We start from the raw sequence: 18,329 nt of genomic DNA, 5'->3' as shown, positions 1-18,329 counted from the left end.
CTTAAAAAGAATGAGGCTCATTGTATTTGAATGGTCTCCGATTCAATGTATGTACAATTTGTATTGCATACAAAGAACAGATACTATGTGAATGGTCAAATACTATTAAAAAGAATGAGGCTCATTGTATTTGAATACTATCTAACTTAACGTAAATACAACTTTCATTGCATACTATTAACATATACCACTGCATTTGGATACTATCCGACCCACGCTTGTTCAAAATTTACATCTAATTATTTTGAGATGCGGTGGGAGTATCTCAAACTAATATGTATTTTTTTATTTTATGTTTTATCTTTCTCAATAAAACATTTTGCAACTTGTCAGCAGTCAATGCTTTTCTCCTTTGCTTCTGCTTCTATAGTTTCTGCTGCTCACTTGGTCATTTTCTCATGAAAAAGTGTTTTATTACCATACCCAAATGGTGGGGGATATAGACAAAGCTCTTGTCCAAGATACCAAAAAGTAGTGATTCCACACAAGAGAGGCATCCCCATCCACATCCACCACAAAACCTCTCTCTTTCCATGGATCTCACAAGCCCCAGATGCTTTCAACCTCCATCTTTTATCTCATCCAGTGGGGTAAATATCCCACATTTGGATTTTTCTTTTACCTTCTGTTTTTACTTTTATGATCTTTACAATGGGTTTTAATTACTCTTAACTTGTTACCTCTTTTTTCTTTTTTTTGCTGTTGTTTTTGGTATTTGTGATTCAGGAACCGCCATTGGAGAGCAACCCAAGCTTCTATGGAAAAACCACAAAGGACCCATTTGCAGACACATTTGCAGACCCTCTCTGCAAGCTGAACCTCAGGGAAACCTCTGAGTTTGTCAAGTCACTCCCAGTCCCAAGCAATGCCACATCAGCACAGAGGAGGGAGGGAGGAGTGAGCTCTATGACACAGAGGAGAGCAGCAGAAGCTCCTCCCAGTCCTGGAAGGCCAGTTTTCAGCTTCTCAGTTGGCAACTTTTCCAGAAAGAGCTTTCCTTCAAAGTGGGATGATGCTGAAAAGTGGCTCATAAGCACTTCCTGCCATGACTCTCCTGCTCACACCACCAAGCCGCAATCAGATTCCACAAAGATTTTTAATCCAAAACAATGTGTGGTTTTTTCTGAAAGATCAAGGGTCACAGAGGAAAAGGTCTCAAAGGTGGTCTCAAGCTTTCAAAGATGTGTTTCTTTGAACAATTATCAATCTACCAGAGCTTTCAATGGGGTCTCAACATCAGCTGATGTGCTTCTAAAAGGTTACATCTTTTATTTCAATTTTTGTGGAACCTTCTCACCTGTTGGCTTTTTGCATCACATGTCACTCTTTTTGTTCCACTTTCATCTTCCCCTACTTTTGTTTTTCCTTTTAAAATTTTGATAATATTTGGGTAGGGGGGAATTGAACTCGGGTGCATGGGCGAACGCTCTTAACCAATTGAGCTACAAACCAATTCAAGTTAAAAGCTCAGATAGTAAACAATGTAGAATCTAGTTTTTACTTTTTCATTTATGTTGTTTACTGGGTATCTTTCAATTTTTGTAAAACACACAAGAATTGATCTCCTTAATCAATAAAGGGTTTTGCTAAGTATCTGTTTATGCAAAGAGAATTGGAGTCTTTAAATCGTCTAGCTGAAATAGTTACTGTTACATTGAAATTACTCAATTTTGATCATAACCAAATTTCTCCGAAATTTGTTTTACAAAACTGAAATTTGGGTTTTGTTTTGTTTGTGCAGATAAGTTTGTCGATGACATAGAACCAATTTTACCCAATTCCAGGTGCTTAGAGCCAACTAAAGAAGGCTTTCTATTCAAAAACTCAGCCTGTGATGCCATGAAAGATGCAGGCAGCGGCACAGAAGAGGCTCATGATGTACACCATCGAGATGTCGGCACAGAGATGACTCCTCTTGGAAGCTCAACAACTTCAAGGTGCCCTACGCCGTTCAAGTGCTCATCTCCCGCGCGCCACAACACGCCTGCGAACAGGTCAGGGCCATTGGCACTGGGGCACTCTAGCAGCACCAACAACACCATTGACATTGCCCAGCTGCAGGAGTGCCTCGGGACACAGTACGATTCAGTTACATCGAACTGGAGCTCAAGGGAAGAGGAGGAAGTGGAAATATCGAAGAGCTTGAGACATTTCGAAACAAGCAATGCGTGCGGAGAGAGAATTTCTGAAATTAGAGGTGCTGCGTGGGAAGAGGAAGAAAATAACGAATGCTGCCTTAGGTAATAACTGGATTATTAAGTTAAGGTGTTAAACCACAATTGTTTAAGAGTTTTAAGAGTAGTTTTGCAAGTGGTGGGTAAGGCCCCCATTTTCAATTGTCCATCTCGGGTTTAAACCCTCTCCCCGCCCTTTACTCTAACTTAAAATAGTAATATCGCTTGTGATAAAAAAATGAACGTGTGGTTTGAATGTACAGATATCAAAGAGAAGAGGCCAAAATCCAAGCTTGGGTCAACCTCCAAAGTGCAAAAGCAGAAGCTCGGTCAAGAAAGCTTGAGGTACTTCTGTCATTCTGTTAGTATTTCCTTGGTGGAATCTTACTTTAGCTGGTTTTTTTTCTTTAACCATTTGTTGATTTTCCATGGCAATTCAAATGCAAGCATCAGAAACATGAGATGTGAACTTGAATACTGATGTTGCCTCCCTTTGCTGTGATTTGTATAATGATTTTCTGGTAGCATAGGGAAATAATTGAAAAATACACACAAGTTGAACTGGTTATAAATGTTGAACCAAAAAAAGAAGGGAACTTTAACGAAAAGCACCCGGTAACACAAAAACGTCACGTCAATAAGCGGGCACAAAAATCCTGATTTAAATACGACTTATTCTTGAGAGATAAATGATTTTCACACATCTATTTTCTGCTTCTACACTTCTGCACTTTTGCTACTTGGTCATCAGACATATTACTGCACTCTGGACCACTTCCATTGAAGTGCAATGGTACGAAGTGCTTTAATTATTATATTGGTTCTGGTTGGCATCCTAGTTCTTGAGCCACCCGTCGCTCTTGGACATTATTCTTCTTTTGTATTTTACACTGCAGTCTGGACCATCTCCATTGAAGTGTGTTTTGCTTCATATAATATGTAGTTTCTACACATGCCAAACTTTTAAAGCAAAGAAGAAAGCTAGAAGTCATCACCCCCACATTTTAATACTAGCAATTGGAGAGTATTTAATTGGGTTGGAAGCTTGGTTTTTTGTCCTTTCCTAAATTCCTTATAGATTAGTGAAGAGAGCCCTATTCAGTATTATTGTCACACCGTTACGAGTATTATTAATCCATTACTGTTATAACTTGGATATTTATTTGTTAATATCATACTCTATATGTTCATGACCTATGAATCATGTCCACGCGGTAGTGAGGTAGTTGGTGGTGTACAAGGTTGGCTCAATACAAGCGAAGATGGATGTGAAGAGAATCCCACATCGGAGAAGTACAACAATATTCTAAGGTTTAAATATAGGTGTTCCACTTCTAATTGCACCGAAACCTTTTGAGATAAAACCTCACACCTAAGGTTTATTGGGCTTGATACCACCCAAGGGATTCGGCCTAGATGGTTAAGTGGGGACAGCGTTACTAGTGGACACTTATGGAGCCTGTGACACAATAATCACCCTAAACTTTCTCTTTCTACTTTAATTGCCTGCATGACCGGAGCTCACCCATTTTACACAATGTAGTTATGCCGCAAATTTCTCCTTTTTCGCTTGAACTTCATTTGTAGTTAACTGGCTGATGCTTCTTTTGTTTTGGGTTATAGGTGAAGATACAGAAGATGAGATCGAACCTGGAGGAGAAGCTGATGAAGAGGATGGCAGTAGTTCACAGAAAAGCTGAGGAGTGGAGTGCAACAGCGAGGCAGCAGCACTCTGAACAAATCCACAAGGCCACCAACAATGCAGCACACAAGATGATCACAAATAGGCACAGTCCTCATTTTTCTGGCCACATTTCTTGCGGCTGCTTCCCTTGCAATAACCATTAAGTAACAACCTCAGATCATGAAAGGAAAAAAATGCTAAAAAATAAATATATATTTCTTAATTTGTAGAGTGAGGCTGCACCGTAAGTCCAAAAAAAAGAGCAGCAATGGGTGCAACACTCGGTCATTGTTTTTTTTTTTTTTTTCCGTTACAAGGGGGAATCGAATCGAAATTAGAATCTACAATTAACCTATGAACAAGGGAAGCGATTTTCGTATTCTAACCTTCCTCTGTGTGAGGATTGAATTATGAAAGGAGGATTGATAGACGAGAAATGCAGACAGAAAAATCGGGAGTGTGACAATCACTTTTAGGGGTGATTTTCGGCACAATCGGATCAAAAACAAGTTTTCCAATTTAATTCTGAATTTTTAAAAATATTTAGATTAGAAATTTATTGGCGGAACTGAAAATGCAAACTTGCACCCCTAATCGCTAACCCATGAACAATGTCTCAACTCTTAATCAAAGTATTACGGGATAACCTGCAAAAGATATTTTATCAGTCCAATAATTGGTTAAGAGCATTTATCTTTACACATGAAGTGGGTGTAGTCAAATTAAGATTTTAAAGAATTTTAAAAGTGATAGATTTTATAGGATTTAAGAGGATTAAAGACTCATACAAAATTCATATGGATTTTAAAGAATTTGAATGGATTGTGGTGGAAGGATTTGAAATCCTAGGGGATGAGGTTGGATTCTTTGTATTCTTGGTTATATATACTTTTTGCTCTCAAAATCCACAATTTATTGAAATCCTATAAAATCTTAATTTTTTTAATACACTTAGATTTGGATGGATTTTAAAATCCTTTAAAATCTTTTAATTGACTACACCTAGATTTGAAAATCCTTTAAAATCTTTTAATTGACTACACCTATATTTAAATGAATTCTAAAATCCTTTAAAATATTTTAATTGACTACACTAGGATTTTAAACTCTCAAACCCAAGTTTGACTACACTCATTTTTTATTCCCAATATCACTTGTATAAAGAATTTGTTCGAAAAACTATAGGCTAGTGACATGCAAGATCTTGGACCATTTGATAACTATTTCGTTTAGTTTTATCAAAACCATAACAAATTAAGGCGGAACTAAAACACATTTTCTTTTTCCCATTAACGTCTTGACATTTAGAAAGAACTTATAACTCGAGTGATTGAAAGTCATATATTCACTTTTATATTGGAGCTCCCACATATTTACTTTTGGATTTGAGGTCCCGAGTACAATTTTCACCCTTTTTTTTAATAAAATAAAATAAAAAAGAGGGGACAACTATTGGCAAGCCACAATTATCCATCCATTTTAGAGACCGGGAAGACTCACATAGGCATTTCAGCCTCTCTTTTTTTTTAAAGGGGGGGGAACAACTGGTGACAAGCTATAGTTATCCACCCTTTTCGAGGGCCAAAAAGACTCACAAAGGCATTTCGGCATCTTGCTGGCCACAAGTCTAGCTTCCACACCAGCAACAGGTTTTGAACCCAAGATCTCCAATTTTTAATTTGAATGAAGCCTCATAATTTGTCATTTACCACTAGATCAACAGTTTGTAGTTCAATTTTCACCCTATTTAAATATGCTTTAAAATAAAGATCACATGAGAGCAGAAGGTTAGACTGGACTCGGAAAACATCTGAAGCCTGCAAAGGCAAAGTGTGGAAAACAGTTTTGTTCTTTGTTATTTGGCTTATTGGCTTCTTACCCCAGAATCTAAGAACACCACAATATTATCGTCCTGCCATTGTTGGAACTTGGAACCTTTGGGACCTACCTGTAACCTGTCTGCATGCAGCCATGCACAAGAAGAAAGCAAAAGGATATATACTTTTACTATTAGCAAATGGCGCAGAGAGATTTTGGCACAGTAATAATTTGTTTTTTACGTGCTCAAAGAGACCAAAGATTTGATCTCATTTGATGATAAAAGCTGCACCACTTTGTCTCAAATAACCCAACTATTTCAAATGTTATTGCTTTCCGGTCACTCTTGCAGTTGCAGCAAAAGGTTATTATGATGGCTCTTAAAGTTTTTGAGTCTAAAATTTGTTAACAACTTCCATGAAATGAGTTTATCATTAATATTTTATTTAAGTTTAAAAACTCAACGTTTTGCGAATTTTTTTTACACATGACATCATATCATTGTGGCGATCACTCATTCTCTAAAGTTGTAATTGTGGTATTTGTTGAACCACTTGGTCTTCATTATGGAGTCTGACTCAAACATTAACACCAATATACAATACACAACAGAAGGAAGGAGAACCTCTCTCAAAAGTTATATCCATACATATATACACACACACACACACACACAATGGTGACGAGGTGTATTCTTTTAGAGCAATTCCACTCATTGCCAAAGGGCAAGGGCAATGGCTTCTCAATTGCACTTTAGACCATCTCCAATCAAAGGAGGGTCAAATGACCATGTTTAGCCCTATAACCCTGCAAGAAATTATACTTTAATGAACAATGTCAAGCCATATTTTATACCATCTCCAATCGATGGTGCCAAAGGGCCATAGGCCAAACATAGCCCTTTGACAAAAAGTTCATCTCCAACCGAAAGGACCAAAGGGTAATAGGCCAAACATAATTAATATATATTTTATTATTTTAATTGAATTAATATGGTTAATTAATTAAGCTACCATATTAAAGTAAGGTTTTCGGACATATTTTAAGTGTCACTTGTCGCTAAATGAATAAGCTTCCGGATTTATTATCTTTTTATAATCTCAATTATTTTTCTGATAGGATTTCAAGTGACACGTGTCGCTAATGTAAATAATTCTCCAAATTTCTTATCTTTATGTATAATAATAGGATTTCAAGTGAAATGTGTTGCTAAAGTGAGTAACTTTCCAGATTTCTTATCTTTATGTAATCTTAATAATTTTTCAGATAGGATTTCGAGTGTCACGTGTCAAGATGTAATTGGTTGTGCAAATTTTAGATAGGATTTTTATCTACGTGACATTTCTTATCTTCAATTTCCAATGTTAATAAATTGGCTGGATATTGGGGTAGAATTCACACACCTTCATCTTTGCCCTCTCCAATATTTCTTTCAATTCAAGTTTGCAATAAATTCCAACTTTGGATCATCTTCACATTCCAACTGGGGATCAAAAGAAGTACAACTGGTGGGCCAAGCCAAGCCCGCCAACTACCCTTACAATTCAAGCCCGGCCTTCAAGCCAGCAAGCATGTTTGACGTCAACCACGTTCTATTATTTTTTTTGTCTGGCGCGTGTAATACACGCGTATCCAAGCGAGTGGGCCAACAACTTCTATTGTCGTGGGACCTGCTGCAGCAGCTCTATCTAAAGAGCACAACGGCTCTATGACGTTGCACGATGATGGACGTTAGATTTCCAATGATCCAATGATCTGAACCCTTGGATTTCCAACAATAAAATAGAATTTGAAAAAAAAGTTACGGTTGCGCCACATGACATGTTCTTGTGCATTAGATTCAATAATAAGATAAATCAAGTGAAGATTAATCCAATCCTTAAAAATGGAAAGAAAAAAAAAGAACAAAAATGAATTTATATATATATACCCAACCATCTTCTTCATTTACCTTTATTTTTAATTAATTATGCTTGTTGTAATGGTAAACTTTCCTTTGTATTTGAAATTAAATATTGGAGTTAAACATTGGTTTGTTTTTTGAATGGTTAAACATTTAGTTTTATTTTTTTTTAAACAAACTTACAAAGTTCACATTTTCAAGACAATACATTATTACATAAGAAACATCATGAAGATGTGATGTTTTAACTACCATGACTATCAACTTTTAAGGACCAATAACTTAAATTCTGACTACTTAAAAGATGTGATGTTTTAACTACCCCCTTTGATTGCTACCTCAGTCTATAATTGTTTAATCATGACGATGAAAAAGACCAGCGATGTTAATTAATTAACAAGAAAAGTAACGAAAATCCAAAAAAAAAAAAAAATTTAATGAAAAGTCTTTTTTAAAGGTATAATGAATAATACTAGAGAAATGTATAAATGTAATATTTCGTTAAAAATGAACATTACCGGAAGTGTTTTGTTAAAACTCTCTTAATTAACATGATATATTCTCCTTGGACAAGTTATCTGCAAAAACTAACCGTTGCAGATATTCATTAGATCTCTATATGCAAGCTTTAAATAATATTTATTTCAGACCACTCGGTGATCCGTACTAGGTACTAGAAATATTGCTATTCAAAGTGCCATTATTGAAAAAGCTAAATATTATTGATGGCCTAAAAACAAGACATCAAAATAATGCACAACTTGATATGCCATTCAAACCAGAAAAAGCCTAGTAAGAATAACATATTATTCTTATAACATCCAGTACGACTGTACCTGAACCTGTTTATCCACCACATGAACAAAAGATTATAAAGTCTTGACACAAATGTTCATCTCTGTTGAACGAAAAAGCCTTTGGCGCTTATCCTGAAAGATCAAACCACACGGGTTTTCTAGTCGCGGAACTCGTCCATGAACGACTTGTGGAAGTCTGTCAGACGGGTGACAATGGCTGGAATTTTATCCTCTTGCGGCAATATAGTGCATCTGAAATGCCAGGTGCCCGGAACCTGTCACAGTGCAAAGGAAACAATCTTCAGTTAAAACTACTCAACATGACAATTGCATAGTAATCTTAATCAACAAAATGAAGGGTTTGTCAACTTCTATAGTTTTGTTTAATTAAACGCGATCCTATTCCCTAGAACACTTTGTACCCCTTAGAATACTCAAAATTCAAACATTTCACTGTTCTGCCATGAGGTTCACATATTATTGTTTCTTAGAAATATAGAAGGCCAGGATAATATCGTATTACCACTCGATAGGCTGCATAATATTTTCAATTTAGGTGAGCAGCCATTCCTACCACGCTAAGTTACAGTACAACAATAAATAAAACTAACCTGCCCAAAACCAGAACCAGGAACGACAACAACTCCCGTGGCATTGAGAAGGCGGCGACAGTAGAATGCATCTGGGGTTGTCTTTGCAGCCTCCGCTGCTTTAATTGCCTTTTGAGGCAGGTTTATGCAGGGAAAGAGATACATTGCTCCTTCTGCTCTGTTGCATGTCACACCCTCTAAGCTGTTCAATGCTTCTTCTAATGCCTGTGTTTCAAAAGAAAATCAGTCGCGCTATGCAAAAAATTCACTGAACTTCAGAAACTAAAGTCATCCTATTGTCTTTACTGTCTCGCGATGACAGAATTCACTAACCTTTGCACGCCTTGCTAGGGATGACAGAATTCCATCCTTCTCTGCCAAATACATTTCATAGGATTCATCTCCAACCTGAATTCAACCAACAAATTTCATCATTAGAAAACAAACTTATTTGATTTACCAAGTTTAAGATCAACTGAATTTCCAGATCCCCATGCCATGTGTAACAAATTTAAATACAATGACGAGCAAAATTGCACTCCTCCAAAGCCCCAATGCCACACTTAACAGAAGAAAATGGTTCAAAAATTTCTGATTTGAAATGTTTGGAAATTTGTTAAATAATAAGCTTCAAAACGCCTCAGAACTGTCACAAGTGTCTGCCAAATGGTTTTAAACTAGTATATGCCTTCTCCCATTTCAGATATTCCAATATTTGAACCTAACTAGATGTTCAATCCTCAATCCTAAACCCAAAATTAATTTCTACGGGAAAAGTCAAATACAAGATTACTAAAAGATAATAAACTCACCTTTGGTGGACTCATGACAAGGCTTGCAAGAATCTGACCCGAGATATTAGAACAAAGATTTACGGATGCCATTTTGTATATTTGTTCCCTTACTTCAGGACTGATTCCAGTGACTTCCATGTAACCACCTCTTTTTCCACACTCCCCATAGTACCCTACAGAAGAAAGAATAAAACAATGACAAATTCTTCTGGGATCATTAATTTCCATGAGCTACTCGCCATCATGACAAACATAACGATCCACCTAATTACCTTTAGAGACTGATTGAAATGATACCAGAGAAATATCCTGCTCGCCATATCCCATAGACCGGGATACCTTCTTGAATGAATGAAACTCCTTATCAGGTACATAAACATTTTCTTGATAAACCTGTGTAAAATTCAACAAAACATTAGACCAGGAAGTAGCTATAGAAGTTTCTAACAACAATTACAATTCTCCAACCATGTCACAAAGTAATTGACGTAAATCTTCCAAAAAAATAAAGTCCATCTACCTCATCTGCCAGCAAAACAAGACCTTCTTGCTTGCAGAAGTCCACAATCTGCCGCTGGTTGTCCTCGGCAAGAACCTGCAGACAAGATACCATAAAACTCAACCAATGACATTCTAGAATTAAGCGCAAGATTCTCTTCCAATAACACTCTCTTGAGAAAACTCCACTATTGACAAGGAATTTTCTGATTAAAAGACATTGATATCTCACCTGTCCTGTTGGGTTGCCTGGATTTATCACGACCAAGGCCCTTACATTGATACCCTTGGACTTCGCATCCTCCAATTGCTTCTTCAACTCAGAAGTTTCCAATCCCCACCCTGATGCCTCATCAAGAAAATAAGGAACCTGCGTACACCAAGCCACGGATTTGAATTCTTACAACAATAAATGACATATATATATATATTCCAACTTCTAGTTTCTAGCAGTCATTTAACGTCAATTTCCCATTAATCAGGCAATTCACTAATCAGTTTAATCTTGAGTTTTAGCTAATAACTAGTAGTGCTTCAATAGTCAAGTATAAATACTAATGACATTTATCAAATGGATAAACCTCTTAAAATCCAGACATACCAGTGTGCCACCGTGGAGGGCTATTGACGCAGAGTACAAAGGGTATTGAGGAATGGGACAAAGAATCCCATCCTTCTCTGAACTTATCAGCAATTGCATCATCATATGGACCTGGAAAGAGAGAAATGGAGATGTGATATGTAATGAAGTGGAACTTAATATATTGAGGAACACTGTGACACTACTAAAATTGAACGGAAGGGAACTCAGGAGATACCGCAGGGCTTGCACCATCAGTTAAGAAAATATCATTCGGATTAGCAGGATATCCATCACGAGCTTCAATTCCAGCAGCAATTGTATCACGTAAACCCTTGATACCCTGATGCCAAAGTGGGTGAAATATTTGACATATTGCTTATGAGTTTCGTCCTAGTTTTACAAATTTATGTGATGTAAAACCTATGATCATTACCTGACTGTGACTGTAAGCACCAGTTGCTCTTCCAGGAATTTGATCCAGAATCTCCCATGCCCGCTCTATGGCATCGGCACTGCAACGGGTAAGAATGATATCAACAGAAAGATAAGATTTTTAACTTCTAGGAAGACTTCTCTATGAATTCCTACAATTGAATTGAATAGGATTGTAGGGCAGCCTAAAATATATATTCTTATATATTACATTTTTCCAATACCTGAACAAACCCTGTGTTTCGCTTTTGTCCAAGATAGCTGGATGGTCGCATAATGCAAGAATCTGAAAGAAAGATTGTAACGATCAAGGATTACATGTTTCAGCATTAATGTTATCAACCATGTAGTCCACTAAACCAACCTCTCGGAAAAATGTTATCGGTTGTTGACCAAGAGACTGAGGATTTCCGATATTGCAGTAGAGAATCTGTATAACATATGTTCACAGTAAGTACCCAAAGTGAGAGAAATGTCTTAAAAGATATAGATTCAATACTGTAACTCATCAAAGGAGAAAGTAAACACACCTCATCAAAGGGATGAGAGCCCGGATTCGCCTTTAACTCTTCTTGTAACCTCTGTGACAGGACGACATTACAGTCGAGATTAAGATAAAGGGACAGAATTACTTCACTTGATTAATTTCTATACAGTCAATGTATGTACCTGTGCAAGGGTGACGATTTCACCTCGGACAGCATATTCACATTTCAAAACCTGTAAAAATTAGATGTGAGTGACAAATGGAATAGAAAATATTCACCAGTACTAAGAAATCAAGAAACAAATTTAAGTATTTGAATGTGAGAAACAAAAACCTAGATTAAATAACCAATCAATTCAATTACTACCCTCTTGAAAATTAAAAACAAATCAAATAAACTCATCAGAGTGATCCAAATATGAGTTATGAGTTAAATTAATTTGTCAAAAGTTAAAATATAAAATAACTAACTGAGATCCAGAACAAGAGAGCCAGTGTGGGTTGAAATAAAATAGTAAAAAAAAATTAACCACAGCAATGCACCATACATCCATGATCCATCATCAATCATTTATTTGTTAATAATTATTATTATAAATTTTAAGAAAACACATGAAAATTAAAGACCAAAAGAACTATCTGGATTAAAATAACAAACAAATCAAAGCAAACCCAGATGAAGAAACAATAAATCAAAAACCTTTGAGCATCCACACAGATAAAATCAATCAAACAGTAAACAAACACCAAAATACATATGAAAATACACAGCAATCTGCACAAAAACAGCAAATATAAGCAAAACAAAAACAAAAACAAAAACCCAACTGAGAAAAGATCAAAAACCCAGTTCGGAACAAAATCACAAACCTTGGGATTGATGTTCTGGAGAGTGACGGGAGGAGAGGGACGTGAAGCAGAGTGATCAGCCATGGGAGGAGAGGAAGGAGGGAAATCTACAGCTGGAGCGGCGGACAGGAAACGCGAGTGAGAAGAAGAAAACAGAGAGGAGGAGGAGGTTGAACGAATCTGCTTTTGCTGAAAGGAACGGATGAGAAGAGCTCTGACTCTGCCGCTTCCGAATTTCCGCATCTTCAACAGTCTCTCTTTTTATAGAGGGAAGAAAAAAGCTGGGAGATTACGCGTTATGTGATGCAAAGCGGTAAATTTTCACGTTTTCTGGGCACGTCCTTTGAAGGAAGCCACGCTCACTGTTTCGATGCCGTTCGCCCACAGGATATGATATGACCTTCTGTTTTTTATTTGGATTTTCACATCATTGCCAAGTCATGCTTTTCCATTGCCTTCTTTTTTTAGTAAGATTATCTCCTCCTACATTTACTCATTCTATTTAAACGGCCACCACCTTATTAAGTTATGTTAAAATTTTGTGTTAAAATTTTTGTCCCTAACTCTCTATATCTCTTTATTTTATTTAAACGATTACAATTAAGTTACAGTTAAAATCTTTTATTGATACACACAGAGAGAGAAGAGCGAGAGAAAAAATAGGAGAGAATTTAGAAAAAGGAGAAGCACCCCCTTCTTTTTACCATATGCAGCGATTGGAAGTTCGATGGACATCCACGTCATGCATTACTCATGTATATCTGTATTCCTTTCGTGTCAAACACTAGATCCATTCAACGGGGAAAATTAAATAAAATCAGTAAAGAAATAAAATCAAAGTATTCATCGGAAAAACTAAACAAAAATTATTAAAATAATACTAGCATTTTTTATTATTTTATTGCAGCGATATTGTAGATTAGTTTGTGTTCAAGGAATATAAAAGGTTCGAATCAGCAACGCGTTTGATTGAATAAGAATATCTTAACCATTAGGACAATCTATCATTTGTTTTTTTTTATAATTAGTTGTGAAGATCAAATCGCATCAAGCTGCATATGCATGATTGTTTTTCATCATTGTGGTAAAATGATTATAAGCAAGGTTCTAAAAGGTGCTAGTTGGGCGACAGGCTGGAGTTTAGCGCCTAGGCTGCAAGGCAGGTGCCTAGGCGAACTGTGCGGTTTTAAGTAAATCTATTATATTTTATGTAAACAAGTGCTTTTGTACATAAAATATATGTAAATACATCATAAACTACAAAATAGAATGACATAAATATTATGAAGTATTGGAATATAATGAAAACATGAGGAACAAGCATATAATGTGTGTTCATTTAAGTATTCAACAAGTATCTTACAATTTACTGAAAAAAATAAAATGAAAAATGAAAGTTATTTATTTTTTATCTAAGTGAGTCGCAACCTAGGTAGGTCTGGGCGGGTTAGGCGGGTGTCTATGCTGTCTAGGCCGGCACCTCAGCATGTTTAGGTGCCCTTTCTTAATTTTCAAACGCCTAAGCATTAATCGAGGCAGTGGCCAACCACCTAACACCTAGGCGAGGATTTTTAGAACAGTGGTTATAAGTGTTTGATTTGTGTGAATTTTACGTTGTGTACTATATTGTGTTTGTCCAATATTTCCGTCATTATGGTATATCTCCATCTATTTTCATTTTGTGAATATTTCATTAAGAGTCTTTGTATGGCCATAGGACAGGACAACTTTTGCACCAAGCAATTCTATATCCAAAACTTATTCACCAAGAAAAAAGAAGTACCTTCATCCATGTTCTATCTCCACCAACCCATCCTCTTCTCTCACTTCCCCAATCTTTTTCATTCTCTAACTCCTCAATCATTTTCATTCTCTAACTCCTTACTTGGAGAAACTCATTGGTGAGTATTTTGGTAGCATCCCATACGCTTTGGTGCTCCGCATATGAATTCTAGACGGGAGAATTTCTCCCTTGTGTGACAATGCTTAACCCTTTGTATCTTAGTCTCACACTCGTGTTTGGTGCCTTATACAGACGTTCGGACTCAAAATTGAGAGTTTTTCTTATTGAAAACAATTGATTTTCAGGAAATTGGAGAGAGGGTTCTTCAACACTAATTTGAACAAAATCTTGATCAGAATATTTCATGTATTTTCAAGTGTAACAATCAAAAGAGAATGTAACTACATGACTTTCCAGGGGAGAGTGGTAAAGTAGGGCAAGAAAGGAAGGGGAGATGCACAAAGTGTAACAGATATGTATGGCTACCAACTCTGTAACGATAGAACGATAAAATACAGAAAATATATCAAACGATATTCTTTCTAGAGATTAATTTCTGAACGCTTGAATTTTTAGCAACTCTTGACTTCTTGGATCACAAGGTAGTCTCAAATGCCACATCAGTTGCCGGCAACCACTCACCGCCTTGGATCAATGATGTTACCGTGAACTTGGCCGCCTCGTCATCTGTAAGAGTAGGGTTGTAACCGGCCCACTTAACCCTTTGATCCACACCTGATCCAAGCCCACTGTTTTGGTACTCTGCATAGAATATGGTGTTGGGTGGGTCAACGTTGGTAACCCATTCCTTCCAGCCCAATGGGTTCAAGAATGATCCAATGTCAGACTGCATGATGACCGTGGTGGAGTAATCCTTCCAAGGCCTCCCCAGATATGTTTGAGCAGCGAGATTACTGTCTAACGCAGACAATCTGCACTTTTGGATTGAAATGCCAGTGTTCTGATTCGGGTCCTTTTTGCCTTGAGCTGTGATCGTGTTGAACTGGTTCGCCATAGGTTGCCTGGGCTGGATGTTGCAGTTCTGGAAAACTACAGCTGCATTGCCAAAAATGAAGTCTATGGTGCCGGTAATGTCACATTCCCGATAGAATTGTCGGTTGGAATGCGCATAGAGGGTGTCCTGGAAGCCATCAAACGAGCATCTGTAGTACACAGAGAGGTCCGAACCAGAGCGGAATGCCACTGCCTGGTGCTTTATTGCTCCTGCAGTGTTGATGAATCCCATATCTTTCACGATGAAGCCTTTTCCTGTGACGGCTGGCAATCCAATACGTAATCACAGTAAGAATCCAAACACATTGAGTTTATATGCAAGTCAGAAAGCTAAAACACATAACAGTTTGAATCAAAACATGAATTCTCAATCACGTCTCTCAGTCTGAAGACATAAAAACCCAACACATTTTATGAGAGATTGTGAATGCAAGAACACAAGGAATCATCCTAATTGCTTGACAATTTTTAGGGACACTTCCTATAATCTTAAAATGCATACTTGCATAGAAACCAATAGGAGGGGTTGTGTTTTCTTATGACTGGTGCAGGCCAATACAAACAATTGTTTAATGTTTTAGGGTTTAGGGTCCTTCTGCTATACAACAATATATGCATTGCCTTTAAGTGGCTCGGATCCATCCGCTAAACATCCTTGAATTCTTCAGCGCATACTCGCATATTCAGCGGTTAAATTTACCAAAATTTCTAATTCTCAGAACAGGAGCTTGTATTATTCATGATGTTCATCAACACAACATAATTTCAGGCAATCAATGAGAAAAAGTCAGCTGATCCACCACATGATGTCATTCAAGATAGACAGACAACACTTGCATTTCAGGGCAAGCAGGCATGTGCTAAGTTGCTAACTTGCATAGCAAATTAAATATGCAACAAATGGGCCCACCACATGAACAACAAGCAATATATTTGAGCATAAACCAGACATGCACATGGTGGGGGGCATCTGCTGTCCTCACACATCACCCAAATGGATATCGAATCCAACTTAACAGTATTAAAACTAAGCTTTGATCTTTTGATTCTTTTCATAAAAAAAGAACAAAACAATATCAACAGTTGAAAGAGTAGCACTAGCACATCATAGATAACACGAAGATGCATAAACCATGTCCTAATTTAGCCTTATCAATGTCATCAATTTAGAAAGGCGACTTGGTCTCAATGTCTATGGTCTCCTTCCTAGCTCCAACCTCAACGTTTCACATTCCTCACATGAGTGATAAGGACTTCTATACTACGGATTCACTGTCATTGTGCTCTTCTGGAACAAGACCACGTGTAGTGATCCAGGAGACCACAATGGCGGTGAATCCCTTCGATAGAAGGGTGACTCCCATATGAAATTTCCTTCAATTGGAATAGCCATGTTAGAATGCCTTGAGGCTTGGAGGCTATTAGGCTAGTTTTCTAAACGCAGCCGGCACACCCTTATCAATTGGACTAACCCACATTTGCACCAAGTGTTTCGAACATAATATTAATATAACACAACAAATACATGATCTATCTCACTAGGTGTTTCTCCTAAATCCGAACATTGATTGTTTAATCTCAAAACAAGAATTAAATTAATCAAACCAAAACAATGACAGAATAAATTAGGAAACTAATTAACACAGGATTAACTAAATTGAATGCGGTGGCGATTAAGAATTAGTACCAAAAGTGGCGGTGGAGAAGGTGGGGGTGCCGTCCACAAAGCTCAAGTTGCCGGAAACCACCGTCTTCGTCTTCCCATCTCCGAACATCATCACATTCCACTTGCTCTTATCCATCAACACATTCTCAGAATAAACCCCTTGCTTCACATGAATCAGAATCCTGTTCTTGTTCTTCTTTGGCACCTTATCCACCGCCTCCTGAATCGTCTTAAAATCTCCCGTCCCATCCTTCGCCACCACTATCTGCGCCGTCGCATTGTTGTCCTGCAGCAGCCTCCTATCCCCCGGACTAACCCAACCCGGAAAATCCACCTCTGATCCTCCGACCCCGAGCAGCCTCCGGTGAACCGGAACGTTCAAATTCGTAAGAAGGCTCAGGATTTTCGCCACAATCGCCAAACTATTGCTCGAAAATTCAGTTGTATTCTGCATCGCCGCCTTGAATTCTTGAACGAGGGTCGAGTTGAGATCCGCCAGAGAGTCCAAACAAGTCTCCTGATCCGTCAATGTGGTGCTCAACCACGTCTTGATGTCGTTGATTTTGGCGGCGGAGAGAAGCTTGTCGCCCTGATTCACATCCATGGAGGTCAGCGAGTCGTTGAGCCTGTCAACCACGTCTTCAAACAGGCCCTCGCAGACGTCTAGAACTTTCTCCAGGTGGGTGTCATTGGCGATGTTCAGGCCGATTTTCGCCGGCAACCCGGGAAGCTTCGCGGCGGCGTGAATGGCGACCTGCAGAGAGAGCTTGAAAATCACTTCCGGGTCGGTGCTGTTCGATGTCTCGAGCGCGGAGATGCTCGAGAAACACGAACTCGGGTATTGGGTCACGCCGCAAACCGCCTTCAGCGACGCCGCCGGAGTCAATTCGGGGCCGGGGGTCGAGTTGGGTACAGAAGACGACGAGTTGTTCCTCTTGTGTATGATCACCCCCGCGACAACGCCGATGATCACCGCCAACAGAACCACCGTGGAGACTGAGAGGATGATGAGACGCTTCCGGGTCTTGCGTTTGAAGGCCTGCTCTTCGAGCTCGTCGACTTTGCCGTAGCCCTTGAAGGACTTGACGGAGTCCATTTCTGATACTCCTTTTTTCTTCTTCTCTGCTTTTCCACTTTTGGTTTGCTGGGTTTCGTTTGTGTGTGTGTGTGTGTGTGTGATTGAAAGCGCTGTGAGGTTTGGAGCTACTTTTGGACAAGTGTGGGATTTCCTTTTTCTACGAGGCTTCTTCTTGCTTA

General features: G+C 38.1%; 3 protein-coding genes across 3 annotated transcripts; 1 reads left to right on the top strand and 2 right to left on the bottom strand.

Annotated features, from left to right (window-relative positions):
* Positions 1 to 343: 343 nt before the first annotated feature.
* On the top strand, positions 344 to 4,295 carry LOC126634088 (uncharacterized). The gene is made up of 5 exons (XM_050304568.1): positions 344 to 590; positions 727 to 1,258; positions 1,742 to 2,240; positions 2,438 to 2,519; positions 3,798 to 4,295. Exons 1-5 carry the CDS (start codon positions 534 to 536, stop codon positions 4,020 to 4,022), a joined length of 1,395 nt encoding a protein of 464 aa, XP_050160525.1. The 5' UTR covers positions 344 to 533; the 3' UTR covers positions 4,023 to 4,295.
* Positions 4,296 to 8,279: 3,984 nt separating this feature from the next.
* Positions 8,280 to 13,011, bottom strand: LOC126634087 (alanine aminotransferase 2). The gene is made up of 15 exons (XM_050304567.1): positions 12,631 to 13,011; positions 11,943 to 11,993; positions 11,804 to 11,854; positions 11,638 to 11,703; positions 11,498 to 11,559; positions 11,275 to 11,353; positions 11,077 to 11,181; positions 10,860 to 10,970; positions 10,491 to 10,628; positions 10,281 to 10,355; positions 10,033 to 10,153; positions 9,779 to 9,933; positions 9,300 to 9,374; positions 8,988 to 9,191; positions 8,280 to 8,651 (listed from the first exon to the last, which is right to left on the bottom strand). Exons 1-15 carry the CDS (start codon positions 12,850 to 12,852, stop codon positions 8,535 to 8,537), a joined length of 1,632 nt encoding a protein of 543 aa, XP_050160524.1. The 5' UTR covers positions 12,853 to 13,011; the 3' UTR covers positions 8,280 to 8,534.
* A 1,716-nt stretch (positions 13,012 to 14,727) lies between these two features.
* Positions 14,728 to 18,329, bottom strand: LOC126634086 (pectinesterase 3-like). Its single transcript, XM_050304566.1, has 2 exons — positions 17,094 to 18,329; positions 14,728 to 15,670 (listed from the first exon to the last, which is right to left on the bottom strand). Exons 1-2 carry the CDS (start codon positions 18,166 to 18,168, stop codon positions 14,988 to 14,990), a joined length of 1,758 nt encoding a protein of 585 aa, XP_050160523.1. The 5' UTR covers positions 18,169 to 18,329; the 3' UTR covers positions 14,728 to 14,987.

Source organism: Malus sylvestris, chromosome 9, assembly GCF_916048215.2.
Source record: "Malus sylvestris chromosome 9, drMalSylv7.2, whole genome shotgun sequence".
Lineage (NCBI taxonomy): Eukaryota > Viridiplantae > Streptophyta > Magnoliopsida > Rosales > Rosaceae > Malus > Malus sylvestris.
This window is presented reverse-complemented; position numbering and strand designations above follow the sequence as displayed.